General features: G+C 40.8%; 1 protein-coding gene across 1 annotated transcript in view; it reads right to left on the bottom strand.

Annotated features, from left to right (window-relative positions):
* Positions 1-22,062, bottom strand: part of Ipo11 (importin 11) — a 178,681-nt gene extending 156,619 nt beyond the window's left edge. The window contains 3 exon segments of the mRNA NM_001447235.1: positions 6,889-6,989; positions 12,278-12,421; positions 21,898-22,062. Coding sequence (NP_001434164.1) covers positions 6,889-6,989; positions 12,278-12,415 — 239 coding nt within the window. The 5' untranslated portion in view covers positions 12,416-12,421; positions 21,898-22,062.
* Between the last annotated feature and the right edge of the window lie 55 nt (positions 22,063-22,117).

Consider the following 22,117-nt stretch of genomic DNA (forward strand, 5'->3'; position numbering starts at 1 on the left):
CTGGCCTCTGCAGGCACCAAGAGCATATATGGTACACAGATATACATGCAAGCAGGCAAAACACCCATACATATAAATAAAATTTTAAATTTACAAGTAAAGACTCCGAATCAAAGAATGGTTGTCAGAAAACTTTTTAAAAATGAATTTAGGTAGATGGTGAGATAAGGCAAGAAGAAAAGATACTTGCAGTCACACTTGCCAACACAGACTCACAGGTAAAAGGAAAGAAGTAGTATAAATTGTTCTCTGATCTCCAGATAGCACACATACCAGCACATAAGTATGTGTACACACACACACACAAACCTATAAAAGCAAGTTGGCTGAGGATCAGAAAGAATACCCTTAGTTCTACTTCTCTGGAAGCACATGCAAACAGACTTCGGATTTTTGAGCCTAGACTGATCTATGTAATGAGTTCCAGGCTAGCCAAAGCTATATAGTGAAATCTTGTCTCAAAAAATTAACTTAGTCTTTCATTTTACATCTTTGGAAAGGATAAACACAATATTAAAATTTTTTGCTACAGAAAAAGAAAGAAAATATTGAACCAAGAAGTTACTATGGATTTTATGTATGTTGAATGTTAAACTGGTTCAGTCGTTTGACATTTTTATATTTTTCCCCTTGTGGGCCAAACTAACCTCTGACTCAAAATCCTTCTGACTGAGTCTCCAAAGAGTTAGAACAGATGTGCACTACCTCTGGCTTTTGTACTATCTATTTTTAAATTAAATTTTAATCATTTTAATGTTTCCCATTTTGCCTATGATAATGTATCTAGTATGAGACAAATTATTCCAGAAACTTAATCATACACACATACACACACGTAATTTTAAAAGATTTAGAGCCAACAACTGTGAGTAAGAGAGAGCTTTACCTAAAGCCTGAGAAGGAGTTTGGTTCTTCAGGACCCACATGAAGGTGGGAGGAAGAATAACTGCACAATCCCATCCTCTGCCCTCCACATGCAGCCATGCATATGCACACACACACACACAGACACAGACACACACAGACACAGACACACACACACACACACAGATACACACACACAGACACACACACACACACAGACACACACACACAGACACACACACACACACAGACACACACACACACACACGAATTTTAACTAAGGAGTTTTTAAGAGCAAAGTATATATTATGAGCTAAATTATATCTCAAAATTAAATGGTTAAGTCCTATAACCCAAGTATCTTTGAGTACAAGTTTTCTGGAAATATACAATCTTTGTAGATTAAATCACATTAAGACAAAAATCATTCTGCATTGATGGGTTCTATTCTAATACTGGAACTTTTCCTTTTTGTTGCTTTGCTTGTTTTGACACAAGGTCTTGATATATACGCTAGGTTAGCCTGAACTTGCTATGAAGCCCAGAAGGTCTTTAACATAAATCCTATGTCAATCTACCAAGTGCTAAGATTATAGGCCTGCACCTCTATGCCTGGCCTGGTGCCCTTATAAGAAGAAAATGTAAACAGAGAAATGCATCACTTGTCATAGATCATGTGATCTATGACAATAGGGGTAAAGATTAGAATCATCCAATCACATGCTAAGAAAGACCTAATATTGCTGGTCACAACCAAAAACTATCAAAGCTAATCCTATGGGCCCTCAAAGGGCTCAAACTTTCTGCTTTTGGATTTCAGAGAATAAGCCTGGGTTACCTATAAACATTCAGTTTGTGGCATGGCAGCCTGAAGAAAAACAACCCCAAAACAAAACAGGCAGTCAGAGCAGAGGAACTCGGTCTCAGCAAGAAGAGACTGCGCTGTGATGAGACAATACATCCTCCCTTTGGTACCCAGCCAGGAAAAAAAAAGCTGAAAGCAGCAGCCAAGAGACTATGGTGCAGATGAGAGATTTCAACAGGCCTTGCAGCACTAGAGCGGCAAAGAACTCAAGGTCGACAGAAAGCAGTATGTCAGAAGACACAAAGCTATAGTTAAAACCTCAGGAAGGCTCTAACTTGAGGCAAACAGTAAACCAAAAATCAAAACAACAAAAATATCCTTAGCTACATCAAGGTTAAGGTCATATTCTGTCTGCTTACCTAAATTCTTTCTCATGAAAGATAACAGAAATTAATGCCTCTTTAACTGTAATTATACCGTTAGCATCCAATCAAAACTAATTATGCATTCCCAAAAAACTAAACATGACTAAATCCAAAACCCCAGCAGGCACTGTAGTATGTACAAGATAGAGAATTTCACTAGACAATCAGAATCTGTTTTTTTAAGTATGAAAGAGAAATCCTAAAATGAAGAACAGTAAGTCAGCAGAAATATGCAAATTAAAGCATGATAAGGAAAACCGGTATTTGTGACTGAGCATCCACCAACAACTCAAGAATCAGAAACAGGACAAGGAGTTAAAGACCAGTATGGCTCACACATGAGATCCTGCCATAAATAGACAGACAGACAGACAGACAGACAGACAGACAGACAGACAGACAAGCAAATAAGTGAATGAGTAAATAAGTAAGTGGAACAGAAGGAAAAGTGACAGTGAAGGGAATAAAAACTGGCAGGGCAAGCTCACGAATCCTGTTGATTAGTGTATCACCCTGGAGTGTAAATATATAAACTATGGGCCAGTGGGGTAGCTCAAAGGCATGTCATTAAGCATGATCACCTGAGCTCAATTCCTGAAACTCACGTGTACTAGAGAACCAACTCCAAGTTGTCATCTGACTTCCATACATGTGACACCGAAGGTGCTCAACCAGACACACACACACACACACACACACACACACACACACACACACACACACACACGGAGACAGAGACACAGATGATGGATGGATGGATGGATGGATGGATGGATGGACGGACAGACGGACGGACAGACAGAGTTAATGGGAAATATATAGGACCTACGTGCCCATAACAATATTACACAGGAAGGTTTAATAGAGTTGAAGTATAATTATGAGGTTCTTACACTAAGTAGAGAAAGTAGTGTGCTAACACTTATGTATGCTCTAATACATGACAGGTGCAATGGTATTCGCCTGAATTGTAAAGCAGTGCTAAACAACCTTTCAAAGAGAACAAGTGAACTACTATGTTTTTTTTTTTTAAATAGTTGAATAATCTCAAGTCAGATCAAGGATAAATGGGGAATGAGGACTGGAGACAAAACAAAAACAGTGAGCACCAGGCTGTGTGCTAGGGAGCACAGTGTAATTCTAGCACTTGAGAGGTGGAGGCAAAGGATCAGAATGTCACAGCCAGGCTCAGATACACAGTGTGGCTATAAAAGACCCTACCTTTAAAAACTAAAACAAAGCCACGAACGGTGGCTCACACCTTTAATCCCAGCACTCAGTGGACGGATAGTAAATCTGGCCAACCTGATCTACTTAGCAAGTTTCAGGACCACCAGTGCTACCTACACACTAAGACCCTGTCTCAAAACAAAAACAAAAACAAAAAATAAATAAATACATACATACATACAAACATGCATACATACATGCATACTAAAACAAAAAGTAAAGAAAAATAGATTTAAAAATCTAACAGGAAGGCTGGAGAGATGGCTCAGAGGTTAAGAGCATTGTCCGCTCATCCAGAGGTCATGAGTTCAATTCCCAGCAACCACATGGTGGCTCACAACCATCCATAATGAGATCTAGTGCCCTCTTCTGGCCTGCACATGTACATGCAGGTACAATGCTATATACATAATAAATAAATCTTAAAAAAAAAAAGATATTTAAAAAAAAAAATCTAACAACCATCTGTGTACATCCTGTACACAGGATCAACATTCAGCAGTATCTCTAAAAAAGACTGAGTGGGCAGCAGATTTGAACCCAACCATTCAGTACTTACATAAATATAACAGGCACAGAGCCAAAATGGAAACGTGCCATGATGGGTAAAAGCAAGCGCACAGGCTACGGAGGTGTTTCAGTGACGTGAGAACATGCGCTGCACTTGTGGGGGGCAAGAGCCTGATTCTCAGCACACACAGCAGGTAGCTCACAGCTGCCTGTAACTGGCTCCAGTGGATCCTATGCCCTCCCAGGCACCTGCACACATGTACAAGCACACACATGTACACACATATGCACACGCACACACACACACACACATACACACACTTTAAAATAAAAAAAGCCATTTGCTACTTATGAAAAGTTTCATTGTAAATGAAACAACATAATAGTGAAAAAGATATGACATATACCAACACCAACCACAGAAAGAACAAGCAAATACTAACCATAATATAGCTGCTGGGCTCTATCACTATCAGACAAACAAGACTCTAAGTCCAAACTCATCATCACTGTCACCGAAGGAGGAAATTTTCATAACAGAACAACCCTGAATACCTATGAACCTATGAAAACCTCAATATACAGAAAGCAAAGTCTACAGAGAAAGAGTAGGCAAGTCCATGATACTTTGAGTTTGGCAATCTTTTCAGAAAACGTGGAAAAAGCCAATAGACACAGAAGTCTTAAGCAGTATAATTCACAGATCTTAGATGACCAACATACACAAACCACGAGAATCCCTAACTGCAAAACACAGTTTTCAAATGCTTATAATTCATAATTATCCATCTTATAGTATTTTGGTAAAATAAGAAAATATTTTTTTAAAAAAATCAATAATAAAAATTACTAAAAATCTCCACATTTAAAAATTAGACAGAATGCCGCTGATTAACCTTTCGGCCTGAGAAGCGATTCCAGCTGGCCATCCTGTTAATGCCACGCCTGCTGTGCTCCTTGTGGTATACTAAAAAGCTTCTTATAAAAAAAGATAGAATTCAAACAAAATTTAAAGCATTCTATTTGATATAAGACAGGGTCCAGGCTGACCTAGACCTCATTATGTAACTAACCCAGGCTGGCCTCAAACTCACAACAATCCTCCTGCTGGAGCCACCATGCTCTGTTTAAAATGAGGAGGAGGAGCTAGGGGAAAGCACATGGTCAGATTCGCCTCCCACCAATCAACCAATCAGTAAACAGAATGAATAAAATAAAAAGAAGACTATAATTCTAGGATTTGGCAACTGAACTATTTCCAAAAAAAAGCTGAAAATAAATGTATCTAAGCTTCTATATCATCCAGCTAGTTAAAAGAACATTAATTCCAAAAAACAAAATGTATGTCAAATCGTATTGATAGAAAAAGAAAGCAGCAATTAAAGGGAAGAAAGACAAAGGGCTGGTGTCAGCAAGCAGGACATCCCAAAGCAGCTCTGCCCAAGGAGCACAGTACAGCCACAGGGGCACGCGGCCACAGTCCCAGCACTTGAAGGAGTCTGACGGTAACTCAGCTTCATAAAGTCTTTAAAACATAGTAGCACCACCATGTGAACTGAATTTTGAAAAACGTGAAGCACAGCAGAGGGGAAGAGAAGAGTCCGCTGTGTAAGGCGGCACCGGGTTCTGCAATGGAGGAGAGAACGTGTGGCTCTGTGTCTACTTCACAGATGCACTGAGCACCACAAGCAATCCTTACAGCAAGTCTCCAAAACAAACCTGCACTCAAAACCAGGCAGACAGAAACAGACAGAAACAGACAGCATCTAACTATGGCCCAGTTAAACTGAATGCTGCATGAAAACAACATAGAAGCTTAAGTTAGTTAGTTCTCATCCTGTGAAAGTGGTCAGAATAAGAACTATGCAAAACTAACAACAAAACCACAAACTTTTCGGTGCTTCAAATCTGCAGCTAAAATCAATTCCTAAGTGGCCAGCCTTTTGACCTTCGTAAGTGTACTCATCTCCATGCCCACTCTTATCTCAATACACTAGAAGACTGCGTGACTAACACATGACTCCTCCTTAACTGTTTACATTTCCACTAGTTTACCCAGGCACAGTAGCACGTGCCCATAACCCAAGAATTCAAGAGGCATGAGCAAGGGTTTAGCTCTAAGTTCCAGGCTAGACTATGTAGTGAGTCCTAGGCTAGCCACAGCTCTACACCAAAACCCTGTACAAAAATGCAAACAAGCACACAATTTCTCATCATTAATTCCTTCATTTCTCGTCCAAATCATCAATTATTCCTGAAATAAAAAAGGGTTAGCTTCATACTAAAGTTCAGCCCAAATACTCCACTTCATTCTGACAGTGCTCAAGGGTAGGCTTTACAGGCACTCTGAGATACTCAGAATAAAACAACTCACATTCCGTATCCAAATGAAAACCTGTAGAGCTTGAGCGCCACCTACTGGAGAGCACGGCTTGCTATTTATTCAGCAAAATCCACTGTCTAACAAAGTTCCAGACTTCTCTGCACTGCCTGTCCATAAACTACATTATGTACTAACTCTTAAAATGAATCTTCTCACTTTACCCTTACATTACAGTTAAAGCCTAATCTAACGAAACTGTAAACATATGGTATCCATCCACTCTTCCAAGGGAAAATGCAAGTTACAGAAATGAAGACTCATTGAATGCAGATATAGTATGGGATTTCGTTTTCAAAAATCAAAACATTTTACTTCTTCAAGAGGATTCTGCCACTCAGCTTGATTCTCAGAAGCTGGATGCTGAGACAGGAAGGCAAAACACACGCAAGGGATGCATGCGTGGGAGGCCACAAACCCACGTAGAGAAACAATGATGTGGTTGTTGAACTGTGCAAATACACTTCTTCAGTAGTGAACACACTTGTTTTCTTTTACACATCAAATGCTTTGCACCTCTCCACATCATCCTTGCACAAAGACCACGCTCACTTCTCTAATGTCCCAATCTTACCACTTGTGCAAATAAACCCTTGACGCACTCCTGTGCATGCACAGGTGCCATCTCATCTTTTTCATTTGTAATGGATGACAACTGGGTCAAGAGAACTTACTGAGGTGCTACACGTCTCCAGTAACGATCAATCCCATGTTTAAAATAGAGTACAGCAAGCCACCTTACATTTATATCAAGGGTGTGATTCGTAAAAATATTCTGTGAATAGAAAAAATTGTATTAGAATAAACATGCAATCATTTAAAAACATAATTAACATACCAAAATAAAGTATGGATTTGTCTGCTTTACTTTTGTGTGTCTGTACTATTACAAGGATGTGTATGTTCACTGTGTGGATGGTTTCATTTAGAAACCAGAGGACAACGTCAGGTGCCACCTCAGAAATGCCAGCCACCTCCTTTTCAATCAGGGTTTCCCAAGGGTCAGACTGACATGCCAGCAAGTTCCTGGGACCATCCTGTCCCCTGCTCCACACCTGTCATCTTTACACTGAGTTCTGAGGATCGAACTGGAGTCCTCATGTTTGTGAGGCAAACACTTCATCAAGCAGCCCTTACGTTTGATTCTTGAGAAAATATCTCTAATATCTCAGGCTGACCAATATACATTGCAACATAGGCAATAATGACCTTGAACTTATGCCTCCAGCACCTCCAGATGTTGGTATCACAGGTACTCACCACCATACTCAGCTTATGAGATACTGAAGATTGAACCCAGGGCTTCATTGTATTCTAACCTTGACCCAGATTTTTTTATTTATTTTGCTTAAATTTCATCACTACATATATCTTGTTGACATTTTCTTAAAATATATACTTCTTCAATGTACACTAAGAAAGTCCTACTTAGCCAGGCATTACTACAACCCCAGCATTTGAAGTGCTCAGACAGGTGCAGCTAAAGTTCCAGGTCAGCCTGGGATAAACAGAAGATAGCATGCCTATCCCTAGCATTCCGCTAAGTTTAACCAACAGATAAACATGTAAAGACCCATTATACTACTCTTTCAAGTATGTTAGAAAATTTCCTTGATAAAAAACTGGAAGTATCAAATTTACAAAGAGGGAGGAAAGGAGGGAGATTGAGATGGAGAGATGGACAGAGAGAGAGAGAGAGAGAGAGAGAGAGAGAGAGAGAGAGAGGGCATGGTGGCACATACATATAATTCCAACACTTAAGAGGCAGAGGCAAGAGGATGGTAGCAAATTCCCATGTGCCCCAATCTAGCCAAGGACACACAACAAGATCTTGTCTTGAAAATTAGATAGAGAAAGAGATGGGTGGTGGGGGTAGATGTCTCCACAGCAGATTCAAAGAACGTAAAAGTCAAAGTCCCTAAGTTAAAATTAAATCCCTGGCTTAAAATTGTGAATGTTAACTCTTGTAAGGATCAGACTCACCCAGGACACGAGCCTCTGTGCAGGTACATGAGGAATTATCTTGATTAGGATGGCCTCTGCTCATGTATGTTAAATATTACTCTGATTTGGTTAACTGAATTGAGAAGACCTACTCTAAAAGTAGAGGCACTGTTGCTGGGCAAATATCCTAGACCACAGAAACAGGAGAGCACTTAGCTCAGCATGATCTTTCACTGCATTCTGCTTCCTGAGCATGGATGGATTCAATGTGACCAGCGGCCCCAAGCTCCTGCTACCATTCCTTCCCAACCATGACAGAACAGATTCTTGAACTGTGAATGAACCTCAATAAACCTGTCCTTCCATTAAATGGTTTTGCTGGAGTGTTTTATCACAACAGGAAAGGTAACTAAATAAGAAAATAACCTATTCCACCATAACAAGACTACTTAGCAACACAGTCAGGATTATGGGGCTAGAGAAATGGTTCAACAGTTAGAATACATGTTGCTCTTCCAGACCACTTGGATTCGGTCCCCAGAATATAAATGGAGAGTCACAACCATCTGTAACTGCAGTTCCAGTGGATCTGAGGCCCTCTTCTGGCCTCCATAGGCACTGCATGCACATGGTACATACAGATACACAGGCACACACTCATAAGATTTAAAAAACAAAACCAATCATGTTTACAAATGAGTTCAATAGCACTTTGTTCGTTCGTTCAGCAGGGTCTCTCTGTATAGCCTGGGCTAGAAGTTACTATGTAGACCAGGATGCCTGCAAACTCACAGAGATCCACCTGCTTCCATCCCCTGAGTGCTGGGATTAAAAGTGTGTACCACCATGCTGGTACAATAGCACTTTTAAATTGCATAAGGTGAGACGTGTTATAACAATTTATGTTAGTCCAAAGTTACTGTTTTGTACAATGGTGGCAAACTATGAAACAAGAATGCAGTTAAACCACGCAACATCATCTTGGTAACCAATGGGGAAATTCTATTGTCCAATAAGCCTTATAAAGGTTAGTCTAGGGAACTGGAGATGGCACAGTGGAAAAGAAAACCTGTTAATCCTGCAGAGGAGGGCCTGGATTGACTCCCAATACCCATATCAGAAGGCTCACAACTCAACAATTCCAGAAGGAACCAATGGCCTCTTCTGGTCTCTAAGGGCACCAAGTACACACATGGTACACATACATACATGCAGACAAACACTCATTCACAGAAAACAAATTTTAAAGAACTCCTTGTCCAGACTAAGCATGGTGGTGCTTGTATTTAATTGTAGCACTTAGGAAGCAAAGGGAGGAGGATCCCTGTAGGTTCCGGGCCAGTCTGATTCACATAACGAGTTCCAGCCCAGCCAGTACTACACAGTATGACTCCTCCAGAATAAAATAAAATCTAATTCTAAAATACTAACCCAGTGCCCCGCTCCCTCTCTGTTACCCTATGCAAACCCCCATCTCTATCTCCATCTCCCTCAGTATGAGAGTTGGTATGAGTCTATGACTAGACTTTCACGTGTTGGGGTAATCTTTCTTCACCTTGTGTGAAGGTATGTCTCTGTATTTTAATTTGTTAATAATTCTGTACCAGCAGAGAGCAAAGTGCTGGCCGGACTCTGGTACTGTCATTTCTATGGCCCATCACCAGCTTTTCTATTTTTTAAATATTCATCCTTCTTTATCTGTCGAAAGGCAATCTAGAAGTAGACCAGAAGTTGTCTCCCTACTGATTGGTTACAATAAAGGTTATAATAAGAGCTGAAAGCCAATATCTGGAGCAGAAAATAGGGGGTGGACCTCCTAGGCAGAGAGAATGATGGCTCAGGGTAGAAAGAGATGGCTATAAGTCAGATTAAGTCAGATGAGCTAGCTGAGAGACTGCCCTAACAGCAAGCCTAAACCTTAGACTAGAGAAGCCTCCAGAGTCATTATTTACTCTGCTGTGGATATGAGAAAGTCTCGATCTATTAACTGGCTATGTAGACTCATACCCTCAAACTTAAGATCCTTGGCCTCCTGAGTGCTGGAATCATGGGGCTACCATGCCCTATTCAAAAACTATTTTATCCTCAATATTCAAAAGGCTGAGGCAAGAAGCATTCAAAACTAGCCTGCTCTAGGAAGCAAACTGCACACCAGCCTAGGTTAGAGAGTAAAACTCTATCTTCTTTAAAGTTTGAGCTGGAGATATAACTCAGCTGGAAGAATGCTTGCCTGCTGTGCATAAAGCTCCAGAGTCAATCCCCACCACCTTATAATCTGAGTATGGTGGAACATGCTTGTAACCCAATGCTTGGGAAGTGGAAGCCAGAGAATCAGAAAATCAAAATTATCCTTGGTTACACTGCATGTTGAAGCCAGCCTGAGAATAACAAGACCAGGTCCAAATGTATGTATGTATGTATGTATGTATGTATGTATGTATGTATGTGTATATATGTATGTATGTATTTGTATACATATTTTCATGACTCTATAGAGTAGTGGTTCTCAACCTATGGGTCAAGACCCCTTTAATAGATATCCTGCATATCAGATATTTACATTACGATTCATAAGAGTAGCAAAATTATAGTTATGAAGTAGCAATGAAATAATTTTATGGCTGGGGTCACCACAACATGAGGAAGTGTGGTAAAGGGTCGCAGCATTGGGAAGGTTGAGAACCACTGCTCCAGAGTAATCCAGCAGAGCAGAAGACATGCACACAGCATTTTATACAAATGTCTGTCTATGCAGGCCAGCTGTAGTGGCAAATGCCTGTAATCCCAACACTGGGGAGCTGGATGGGAGGACTACTGAATGTGAAGTCAGCACCTGCTATACAACAAGACCTGGTCTCAATCCCCTCCCTCAAACACTCTAAATACAGAAATGCATATACAGGAACAAGTAAAAACACTTTATGAAAATGCACCAATGTAATAATTAATGTATAAATAAATCAGTCAAAATGCAAAAACAAAAAAGGAAGAGAAATCAACTTAAGCAGTTATTAGTAATTCAGATATTCACTCAGGAGGTGGAGGCAGAGAATAGGGTTCAATGCTGGACTGGGCTACATAAACCCCTGCCTCAAAAAAAAAAAAAAAAAAAAAAAAAAAGTCCTGTCTAGAAATATTTAAGTTTCTAGATGGAAAAAAAAGTCAACAATATTTTGCCAGTCATGGGGGCAAATGCCTTTAATTCTAGCAACCAGACAAGCCAATACCACTGTGCTGGTGGCCAGTCTGGTCTACATACCAAGTTCCAGGAAACCAGGCTACACAATGAGACTGTCTCAGCAAAACCAAAAACAATGTTTTAATGTGAAATGTAGGATACAAAGGGAGATGAGATCAATGATGAAGACTTGCCTAGTCTGCATTAGACCCTAGATTTGTTCTCCATCACAGGAAAAAGAAAAAAAAAAACAACAACCTAGTGAAAAACATATTGAAAATTACTGAACATGGTATTCCTGAGCTGACGCCGAGCAACTCCGAGTAAATTCACTGAGATGGGGACACAGAGAAGACACTACCTATTGTCTTGATGTCAGCACTGGTGTAGCAAAATCGAAAAATCATCACAGTCTGATACTTTCTCAAGAGACACTGAGAATATATCCTGTCCAGTTTCTTACACAGAATGAATGCTTAGACAGTAAAAGCAGAAAGTCATTAATCAACCACGAAAAACATAACCAAAGAAAGTGACGTCCTCTACTAAAAGTTTAAATTAAGCTGAGTAGTGGTGGTGCATGCCTTTGATCCCAGCACTTGGGAGGCAGAGGCAGGTGGATTTCTTTGAGTCTAAGGCCAGCCTGATGTATAGAGTGAGGTCCAGAACAGCCAGTATTACATAGAGAAAGCCTGTCTCAAAAAAACAGAAAACAAAAGTTTTAATTAAATTACAATAAAAGGAAAAATCTAAAATGTTGATTCATAAAAAAATACTTGTGAAACACCCTCAGGAGCCTTATACTACTGTGATGATGGGGACAATGGCAGATAAAGATTTGGATCAGTTTCAGCAAATCCATAAACCTCCATAGTTACAGAACTATGAAAATAATGATGTCTCACTTTATTAAAAAATAAACTATTTCAAGAACTACTTACCAGCAACACTGAGTAGAAACCTGGCTGTGTCTCCCACTGTTTCAACTGCTCCTCGGCTGGCTTTAAGACAGCAGTATCCTGACTGGTGGCCTGTGTTAAGACCTGAAGAACTACAGAGCTGGCACTATTGAGATCCATGGAAGCCTGCAAGGATAAGTCAGCACACTTGAATACACGTGATATACAATACAAAACGCACAGTAACATAAATGGAGGAAAACTGCAGGGTCTGAGAAGCACTTTCTCCTGTTCATGCAAGTTCTGACTTCTACATTTTGTATGTAGTAGTTACTTAGAACTTCCATAATTCCAATTACTTTACATAAATCAATATATTTCTAAAGAAAATTGCCTTTTACTGTTTCACAAAGTAAACATAAAATGAAATTGGAAAGCCCACATACACAAAACCCCAAGTTTCCAAATTCTGATTAAATATCACCTCCTAGAAAACCAGAGGCAACTGGGATCCTTCTTCCTCAGCCTCCCCTCCTCCCTTAATGGTATCAAAATCACTGAAAGTGAACAGAGAGAGAGAGATGCATACTCAATGATACTTGAAAAATAAACTGAGTTAAGTGCAATCCTTGAATAGAGTAGGACTGTCTCAAAAAAAAGGAGGGATTAGAGAATCTTGTATGTGATAAATGACTGTGTACCCTGCCCAGTTCATATGCTGAAATCTACAGCCTAATTTTGGTATCTGGAGCAGAGAGGTTAGGTAGGCATTAGACCATCAGGACAGATCCTCTGCATAGTCCAAATGTGCCTGTAAAAGGACATCAGCTAGCTACCTCATTCTCTCTGCCATATAAGGATACAGTAAAAAGTCTGCAATCAGCAAGAGGCCCCTCATCGGTATCTAACTATGCGGGCACCCTGAGTTCAAGGCCAGCCTGGTCTATGTAATGAAACCCCATCTCAGACTAAAAGCAAGGCCAGCAAGATGTCTCAGAGGGTTTACCACCAAACCGGATGTAATGATCTGCATTCAAATTCCAGGACCAACATAGTTCAGAGAATCATCTCCCACAAAGTAAGTTGTCCTCTCTTTGAGGAGACAGTATCTTGGAAATAACTATAATGAACAGTTTACCAAAGAATAACACCAGCCTCTCAATGCAAATCCTCAACAGTTCCAAAGGGAAGCAGTGCTTCCTGTCAACACTTTCGGTTATGAGTTGAGATGGTTTAAAGCAAATGCTCTAGTTGGAAAGACACTGTCAACTTAAAGGGCAGAGGAGTACAAGTGCTAGAATATTCTGTTTTGCCTGAAAAATTCTCTATGTAGCCCCAGGTGCCTAGAAGTTGTTATGTAGACCACATTGGCCTTGAACTCAGATCTGCCTGACTCTTCCACTAGTGTGCTAGGATTAAAAGTGACGAGCCAGGGTTAAATTGTCCCCCAAGTAGATATCTGAAAAATCAAGAAATTTGAGACCAGCCTGGACAACTTAGCAAGGCTCCCTCCTATTTTTTAAAAAAGGAACGTAACAGCACTTACCTGTCATGTACAGGGGTTTTATACATGTATGTACATAAAACAATGAGAAAAAGAATCAATGAATTGGAAGAGAGCAAAGAAGAGGATATGGTAGAGAGGAAAGGGAAGGGGGAAATGATGAAATTATATTAAAATCTAAAAAAATAAAAGCAATTTTTAGAAAGAAAGCAAGCTAGCTAGCAAGTGAATCAACCATGGGGCTGGAGCAAGGCTCAGCAGTTAAGAGCGCCTGTTGTTGCCACAGAAGACTCAAATGTGGATCCCAGCACAGACATCAGGCCATTTATAACCACCAGTTGAGGATTCCATTCCCTCTTCTAGTCTCCACTCACACACACACACACACACACACACACACACACACACACACACACACACACACAAAACAGAATCATAAAACACACGAAAAATTTAAAACAGAAAAGTTACAAAAAGGACAGTTTATGAACTAAAGATTTATTTATTATATATAATAATTATATATAATATAATATAATAAATAAATACAGTACACAGTCATTGTCTTCAGACACACACCAGAAGAGGGCATCAGATCCCATTACAGATGGTTGTGAGCCACCACGTGGTGCTGGGAATTGAACTCAGGACCTCTGGAAGAGCAGTCAGTGCTCTTAACCACTGAGCCCTCTCTCCAGCGCCATTTCTTTCTTTTTTAAGACAGAATCTTACTATGTAGCTTGGACTGTCCTGGAACTTACTACATAGACCAGCCTGGCCTGGAACTCACAGATACCCATTCACCTGCTTCTGCCTCTACAGTGCTGGGATTAAAAGTGAGAAAAAAAGGGGGGGGTGGGTAAAAAAAGAAAGAAAACTTAATATTAGTGCTGGGCATGCTAGTATACACTTGTAATCCCAACAACACTCTGGAAATTAAGGCAGGAGCATCATAAACTCAAGGCCAGCCTGGGCTACATAGCCAGATCTAAGAAAAGAGAAAGGGAAAAATAGGGAGAGTCAAAGGGAAGAAGGGGAGGATGGCACTTACAACAGTTCCCTGGATGAGTCACCGCCCTCTTCGGTCCCTCCCTTCTAGCTCTAGTGCTGCTAAGGAGCAGCACTGCAGCTAAAGGGAGTGTTCATGGCGAACACCATCTTCTGTGGACATCCCCAACTGCATGCTGACACATCTTCTCGACATTTCTATATTATATCTATTTCCTTGCTTAACAGTAGCTTATCTAGCAAACCATAAACTACTTAAAGTTAAAAAATGTACATTCTTCATTCACATATGCCATGATATCTCATCACAGAATAAAGCATGGAGGTATGCTCACCTACACGGGATGGGGTAGCACTGACTACACTGGGTTGAGCTGCCTACATCAATGTAAACAATTACTAAACAAGAAAATCCCCCACAGACATGGCAATAAGGCCACATGATGGAGGCAGTGACCCCCAGGTGACCTAAGTTTGTGTCAAATTGACAACCAAAGTGAAGCATAACAATCCTCAACCCAGATTTTCTAACGTCTGACAGCCTTAATCTTTCTGTGTAACACTATTCAAAACCTGACATGTTAGTATGCACAGACAGTTACAGTACAGCCTCTCAATTTGAATTTAATGGCCAGGGTAAAGGGACGTAAATTTGCTCAAAGTATATCCTAGAAAGTAGAATAGTACCTTGCCTAGAATAATAAAAAAAAAATTAGCTGTTAAGCTGACTTGTTTGTTACTAAAGTGTGGGTCCAAAGACTCATAACCGTTCTGTATCTGTAACCCACAGAGATTCTGGGCAGCTGCCACCTCAGTCTCTTTTCTGTATTACCATTTTTGGTTTAAATAAACTAGATAGGAACAATAACAACCAAAAAAAAAAAATCTGTTAAATGAATTTGGCCAAATACAGTCACACTTGAAACCTCAGTACCCAGCAGACACAAACAATCATTTCCAGTTCAAGGCCAGTACAATCAATGTAGCAAGTTTCAAACTTCCCAAGACTACATACTAAAGCACTGTCTCAAAATACAAACAACAACAAAAGTAATCAATCAATTTTTGAATAATCCCTGGTCTCTACTATAGTTGAATAAAGCCACAAAAAGCAGCCAAGCCCTTTTCAAGCCTCCTCAGTCTAACCTTCACAGAACATATTCCTGATATTACTCAGATAATTCCACATACATTCACCGTCATTAACAATAAAAAACTCTATTGGCCATGCATCCCTGTGAAAGAAATATACCATAGGAATCTTTGCAATCAATTCTTTCTACAAGGGAAAGAAAACAAGCTATAATACACTGTAAAGACTGTGGTAAGACCTAGCTACTTATACCCTCATAAGCTTAGCAGAGGCTTCCTCGAAGGGGGAAGGAAAAAGCTTGGCCTTGAAAGATGGGTCAGAGTTCCAAACTGAATGCATGCTGTAGGTAGGTTAGACATATTCCTGGCACAACAAGATCTGAATTTATTTGAATCCAATTTCTTTAGAAGGATTATAGTTTAGCATGGCAGAACATGAGTAAACAACAGGGGTTTATAGAAAATTAAATCTATCTGCACCTTGATCTGTTTACTGCCAATTTGAAAATATAGTATAGCCTACCTACTCTGTAGGTAACACAGCAAGAATGTCTTTAAAGAGTGAGAAAGGAAAGACACACGTGAACAGCCTCTGCAGGAAAAGAGAACTACTAGGAACGCATAGAGCGACTAGGTTCCATATCTAGTATTTAGGAAATAAATGCTCATGATTGCGAGTGACCTATCTATAGGATATACTAGTGAGTAGTCACAAAGAGTATGGGAATTACCAACCACTTTTTGATAGATTTAAGGCCACTCTATGACCTGACACTGCTAAGGGGGCCAGGGACCTGAAACTAGTTAGGTCATAGCCTCTGGGGAAACTAATTACTATTACTCTGTTAAAGGAACATAGATGTAGAATAACTCCTATTAACATACCACTATACCCATAGATCAATGCCATGCTCAACCCCCTTAAGAGAAGCTTTTTCTTACAGTAGATTGAAATAAATCTACATTTGGACAATGTGCAAAAGTGAGCACTCAGTCTTAAATAGGAGGTCTTCATAAAATCCCACCTCTCAAATCTCCAGGGTCCGTGCAGAAGAGGAGGCAGAAAGATTGTAAGAGCCAAAAGAGATGAATGTGCCTTCCAGACAACAGAATGTATACATATATGAACTCATAGAGACTGCGATCACATACAGAAGAAATGCACAGCTTCAAGCCAGACCAGGTCCTAGTACTGAAAGGAGAAAACAGACATGGGGTCCCATCCCTAACCAAGAAGCAACCTACAACTGACACCTATGGGCAAAGGGGGAAAAAAAAAATCACAATTCTCCAATAGTGTGCCACTGAGTACATCAACCAATTCAACGCTGTTCCAGCACTCTAACAAACTCAACAGCATATTTGGGAAATCTTGTTTAATTTTGCTTTGCTTTGACCTTCCCCTCTCCCCTCCCCCACCCCTATGGACTTACTGTTTTTTGCCTATTTGTTTTGATTTTTGTGGGGTTATTAGTTTATTTGTGGGTGTTTCGTGCTTTGGTTTTTTAGTATTTTTGTTTTTTTAAAAGAGAGAGAGAACACATGAGGTTGGGTGGGTAAGGAGGCAGGGAGAAAATGGGAGGAATTGGAGGGGAAAACATGAAAATATACTGTATGGAAAAATTCAATTAAAAATAAAGAAAAGAAACGTTCGTTGCTGGGCTGGAAAGATGGCTCAGTGGTTAAGAGCACTACTGGCTGCTCTTGCAGAGGACCTGCATCAGTTCCCAGCACCCACACAGTAGCTCATAACTACCTGCAACTCTACTGCCAGGAGATCCAGCACCGTCTTTGGGGCCTTGGTAGCAGGCACACATATGGTACACAAACTTTATATATATGCATGCAAGACATCCATACAAATAAAGCTAAATAATTTTCTTTTAAAAAAAAATCACTGTTGAATTTCTAGCTGTCACTCCCACTTTCAATACTAAACCCTAACAGTGACCAGCTAACAAGGCCAGGAAACCAATAGGCTGAATCAGAGACAGAGTTATGAATAGGTAGGGATAATCTTATAAAACAACCATATCTGAACCAGTTTCTTTGACCAAATGAATAAGCAAACAATAAGCAAAACATCAATAAGTGATGGGCACATGAAATAAATGATGGGCACATAATCTCACACACACGCACACACACGCACACACGCACACACGCACACACAAGCTCATTTTCCAACTTTCATAGACCAAAGTAGTACATGTGAAACTTTACTGACACTCCTATAATCTAGACATCCTATTAAAATGTAGATTCTGCATAACTTATTAAATAAAAACAGCATTGCTAAGAATAGAATCTGTAGACTCCCAAAACGAGACAGGCAAACTGCCACTGTTAGTCACTCCACAGAACTAGAAGTATAAAGCCATATTGCTAAACAAAAACAAACAAACAAAAAACGCCATCTGCCTCACTCACAAGATACAGAGAAATCAAGCTAGAACTGAACTGGAAGCTCCCTCCCTGCTGGCTAGCCCTCATGGTGCTACAAAGAGCTCCGCTGACTGCTGGGGGAAGAACTATCATTAACAGTCTTAGCCAATTATGAGTCAGTCCTGTGCTAGTACTAAGAGCAGAAGCAAGATGAGCCCACTGCTACAATAGTGGGAAGTCTCAGCAAATCCAATTCTATCTGATTGAATTTGATGTCCACTCTCCAGCAGGGAATTCACATCTGGTTCTGTAAAGCCAGTCAAATGCCATGGCTGGAGAGTTCAGAAGCCCTAGAAGGGAAGCTACTGCAGTTGTTTTCCAAAATTGACTCACTGTGCTCTGCAAAACTGCCTTCAACGTTACTGTTTATAGATTTGTGCTCTATCTGCTTCAGTCAGAGAAGCTTTTTGCAGTGGTCAGTACTGACAACAGAGACTCCTAACTGGTCAAAGTACTGGGACTAAATTATTATATGTATCATGTATGACATTGATTCTAAGACTCAGAGAACACCATGGGAGGAGCAAAAAGAATATAGGAGTCAGAAGAAGCAGGGATGAAAGTGGGTCAAATGTCAACTATTGCACTCTTTAACCACAGCACCTGTGTCTACCTACACAAAGCTGCTGAATCTGAGGGACAGTGATGACTCAGTAGTTAAGTCTCTTCTACAAGCATGAGGACCTGAGTTCAAATCCCCAGCACCTATGTAAAAAAGCTGAGCATGGGTTCACATTTCTATAACCACAACACGGGGTAGGAGGCAAAAACAGGTAGATCATAAGAGAACTTGCTTGGCCATTCAGGCAGTCGGGCTTTAATAGCAGTCAGACACCTACCCAAGGAAACAATGCACTGTCCTCTAGCTTCCTCATGCAAGCAAATGTTCTACACACATACACACACACACACACACACACACACACACACACACACACACACACACATATCACAAACCAAAACAGACCACAAGAGTGAGGCTATCAACACCCTGCCATGAAAAGGAAAGGAAAGGGCCCATGAGCTCTCTCCTTGAGGATTTATAACAACTAATGGTTGAGAGGGAGGCAAGGGAATGGTGCAGCCACCGGTAAGTGTAAACAAATCCTCACCAACGTTCTGTAAACAACCATAATGAATCTCATAGGAGAGAGACAGGGACAGAGACATGAAATACAAAGAGGCTAGCTGAAACAGGAAGGATTAGTGGAAGGGACACAAGATGGTAATGGGATGAATATGATCACAATCTACTACATACATGACAATGTCATAATGAAATCGATTACCATGTATAATATATGCAAATAAAGCATGCTTTAAAAATACCTCGATATGCGATGCTGTTTCAGTAACTTTCCAGTTGAGCTTGAAATGTATATTTTTACCAAATTCCCAGGTGATAAGCCACATTTTGAGAAGCAAGGATATAGAACACTAATGAACCTAGGCTCTACAAAGCTTGTACTTGCAGGCTCACTGGTAGTCAGGCTCGTCTTTAGAAAATGAAATAAAGACACTCCAGAAGCACACCTGCAAGAGATCTGATCAGCCACTGTGTAAAACCCCCTGAACTAGCTGACTATACCCATCAGATGCACACAAAGAAAGGAAGGGGGCTGGGGACTCTAATGCAGCTGTGAAGTGCAAGTCCCTGGGTTCTACCTCTAACACCACGAGACTAAACAAAGACAAGGGTGAAGACACACACATAGTAAACATCTTAATGGCAAAACGGGTTCAATCCCAACACTGCAAAAATAAAATAAAGATCAAAAATGTTAAATTACCAATGGTAATACTAAATTAAGCCCAATGTGGTAACACATACCTTGCACTTAGGAAAAAAGGTAGGCAGATCTCTGAGCTGAGGCCAGCCTGGTCCACACAAACTAAAGCTACAGAGTGAAAGCCCATCTCAAAAATAGTAATGATGATAATGATAAATCAGAAGGAAGATTAAATATACACATATGCCCATGCAACACCCACACACACACACACAACTAATGGGGACTAGCGGGATGGCTTGGCATTTAAGAGCACATGCTACTACTCTTCCTAACGACCCAAATTGGATTCTCAGCAGGCATGTCAGGTGGGGCACGACCTGTACCATTACCAGAAGACCCAACTCCCTCTTTCGCCTGTTTCAGCATCAGCACTCACACACAAGGGCACACATGAAGATTTTTTAAAAGAAAAATCTTAAAAAAAAGAATCGAACATCACCTTTCCCTAAATATGGATATTTGTATTCTGAAGAAACATCTTCAGTATATTTTAAATCCAAATACTACAAGCATTCTTCTGCCTTCTAGCTTGGTTCTGAATGCAAATACATTCATAATATCACAAAAGCTAAAGACTTGTTTAATTATCAAATAATTTTTGCACACTGCTTTAGAACCTCCATCCATTATTACTAGAACTAAATTCCTTTGAGAATTCTCTTTTGGTTTTAAGAAGTGTAATCAGGGCAAAAAATACCCTCCTGCCCTATAGCTATAACACACATTCACAAAATAATTAAACGGTTTGCACCAGCCCCTGTGCTACACACCATCAGAAAACCAGAAAGGGGAAAAAAAAAAAAAACCTGCAATCCTACCACAACCAACAGGAAGAAATTTTCTAATTCTACCAAAATTTTCCTCCGTGTGGAACAATGTTGTTGGGAAAGCTATTGAGCCATGTAGGGAATGATGTAAAGAAAGCTATCAAGCTCATATAATGAAGTCATTCTACCCTTACCCAAAGTATAAAATTTTGAAATAATGTGGAAATGGAACAGAGAAATCTCAGTCCACGAGAGGTTAAAATAAATGGTTGACAACTGCTCTTCCTTGCTTCCATCTAAATAACAAGCATCTCTTAAAGGCACTATCGCATGTAACAGAGCTCTTTTAACGTGTGGCTAAGAGGTGTGCCTACTACAACCTTGGCATCAGGAGCCAGATTATCAGTCTTTGCTATGTACGCAAATCACTCTGCTGTAAGAGTCTCTTGTTGACCACGCGATAGGAGAATTAAGGGGAAAAGAGCAAATGCTATGGGCCTCGAAATAATTTTGCTGAATCACAAATATTCCCAAATGTAAAGCTGCAGGAGTCGCTGAGCTTGAGCACTGGCGGCCATACCTCGGCATGAATCTCCTCTCAGAGAAAAATAATGTTAAAGTCCCTTCACTTTTTCCTTAAAGGAGGAACGATCTAATGCTTAAAGCTTTCACAGCACTGCTTCCACAGCAAGGTCGCGTGTGCAGTTAACATCACACATAGGTCTTAGTAAGGAGAACATGTTCTCTTGTACTGTACAACCCAAAGCCTCCAAGGACAAATGCACCCCCCTGGCCGGCGACAGGGGACACAATGGGTACCCTCGCTTTTGCTTAGCCTGTCACTCAGACCCTGCCACGCCACATCTTGGATCCAGAACCGATAGGCTTCCCACGGCCCGGGAGCCCGTGCTCCACCGGGCTACTCCAGGGCCGCGAGGGCCCGCGTACGCGCCTCACAGCTCCGCTGGACCCCAGCGTTCCGCCCTCGGCGCGGGGTCTCACTACCCAGCCCACTCCTCCCTTCCACCCGCGCGGCTCGTGGCCGGGCCTCACCTCGTGCTTCGGTCCGGAACCGTCCGGCCCGCCCCTTTCCACTTGTTCACACGAAGCGGCGTTGGTTGCTTCCGCGCCCCCACACTCCTAATCCACACGGTGCCGCCTACTGATGCCGAAAACGGCTTCTAGGAACGCGCCATCTTCCGCGTCGCCACTCCAAACGACGAGGGCGCGCTAAAATTACGTCACAGGTTCCCAGAGCGCACGGGAGAAGCAG

The sequence above is a fragment of the Rattus norvegicus genome, chromosome 2 (genome assembly GCF_021556685.1).
Source record: "Rattus norvegicus strain SHRSP/BbbUtx chromosome 2, alternate assembly SHRSP_T2T, whole genome shotgun sequence".
In the NCBI taxonomy this organism is placed as follows: Eukaryota; Metazoa; Chordata; class Mammalia; order Rodentia; family Muridae; genus Rattus; species Rattus norvegicus.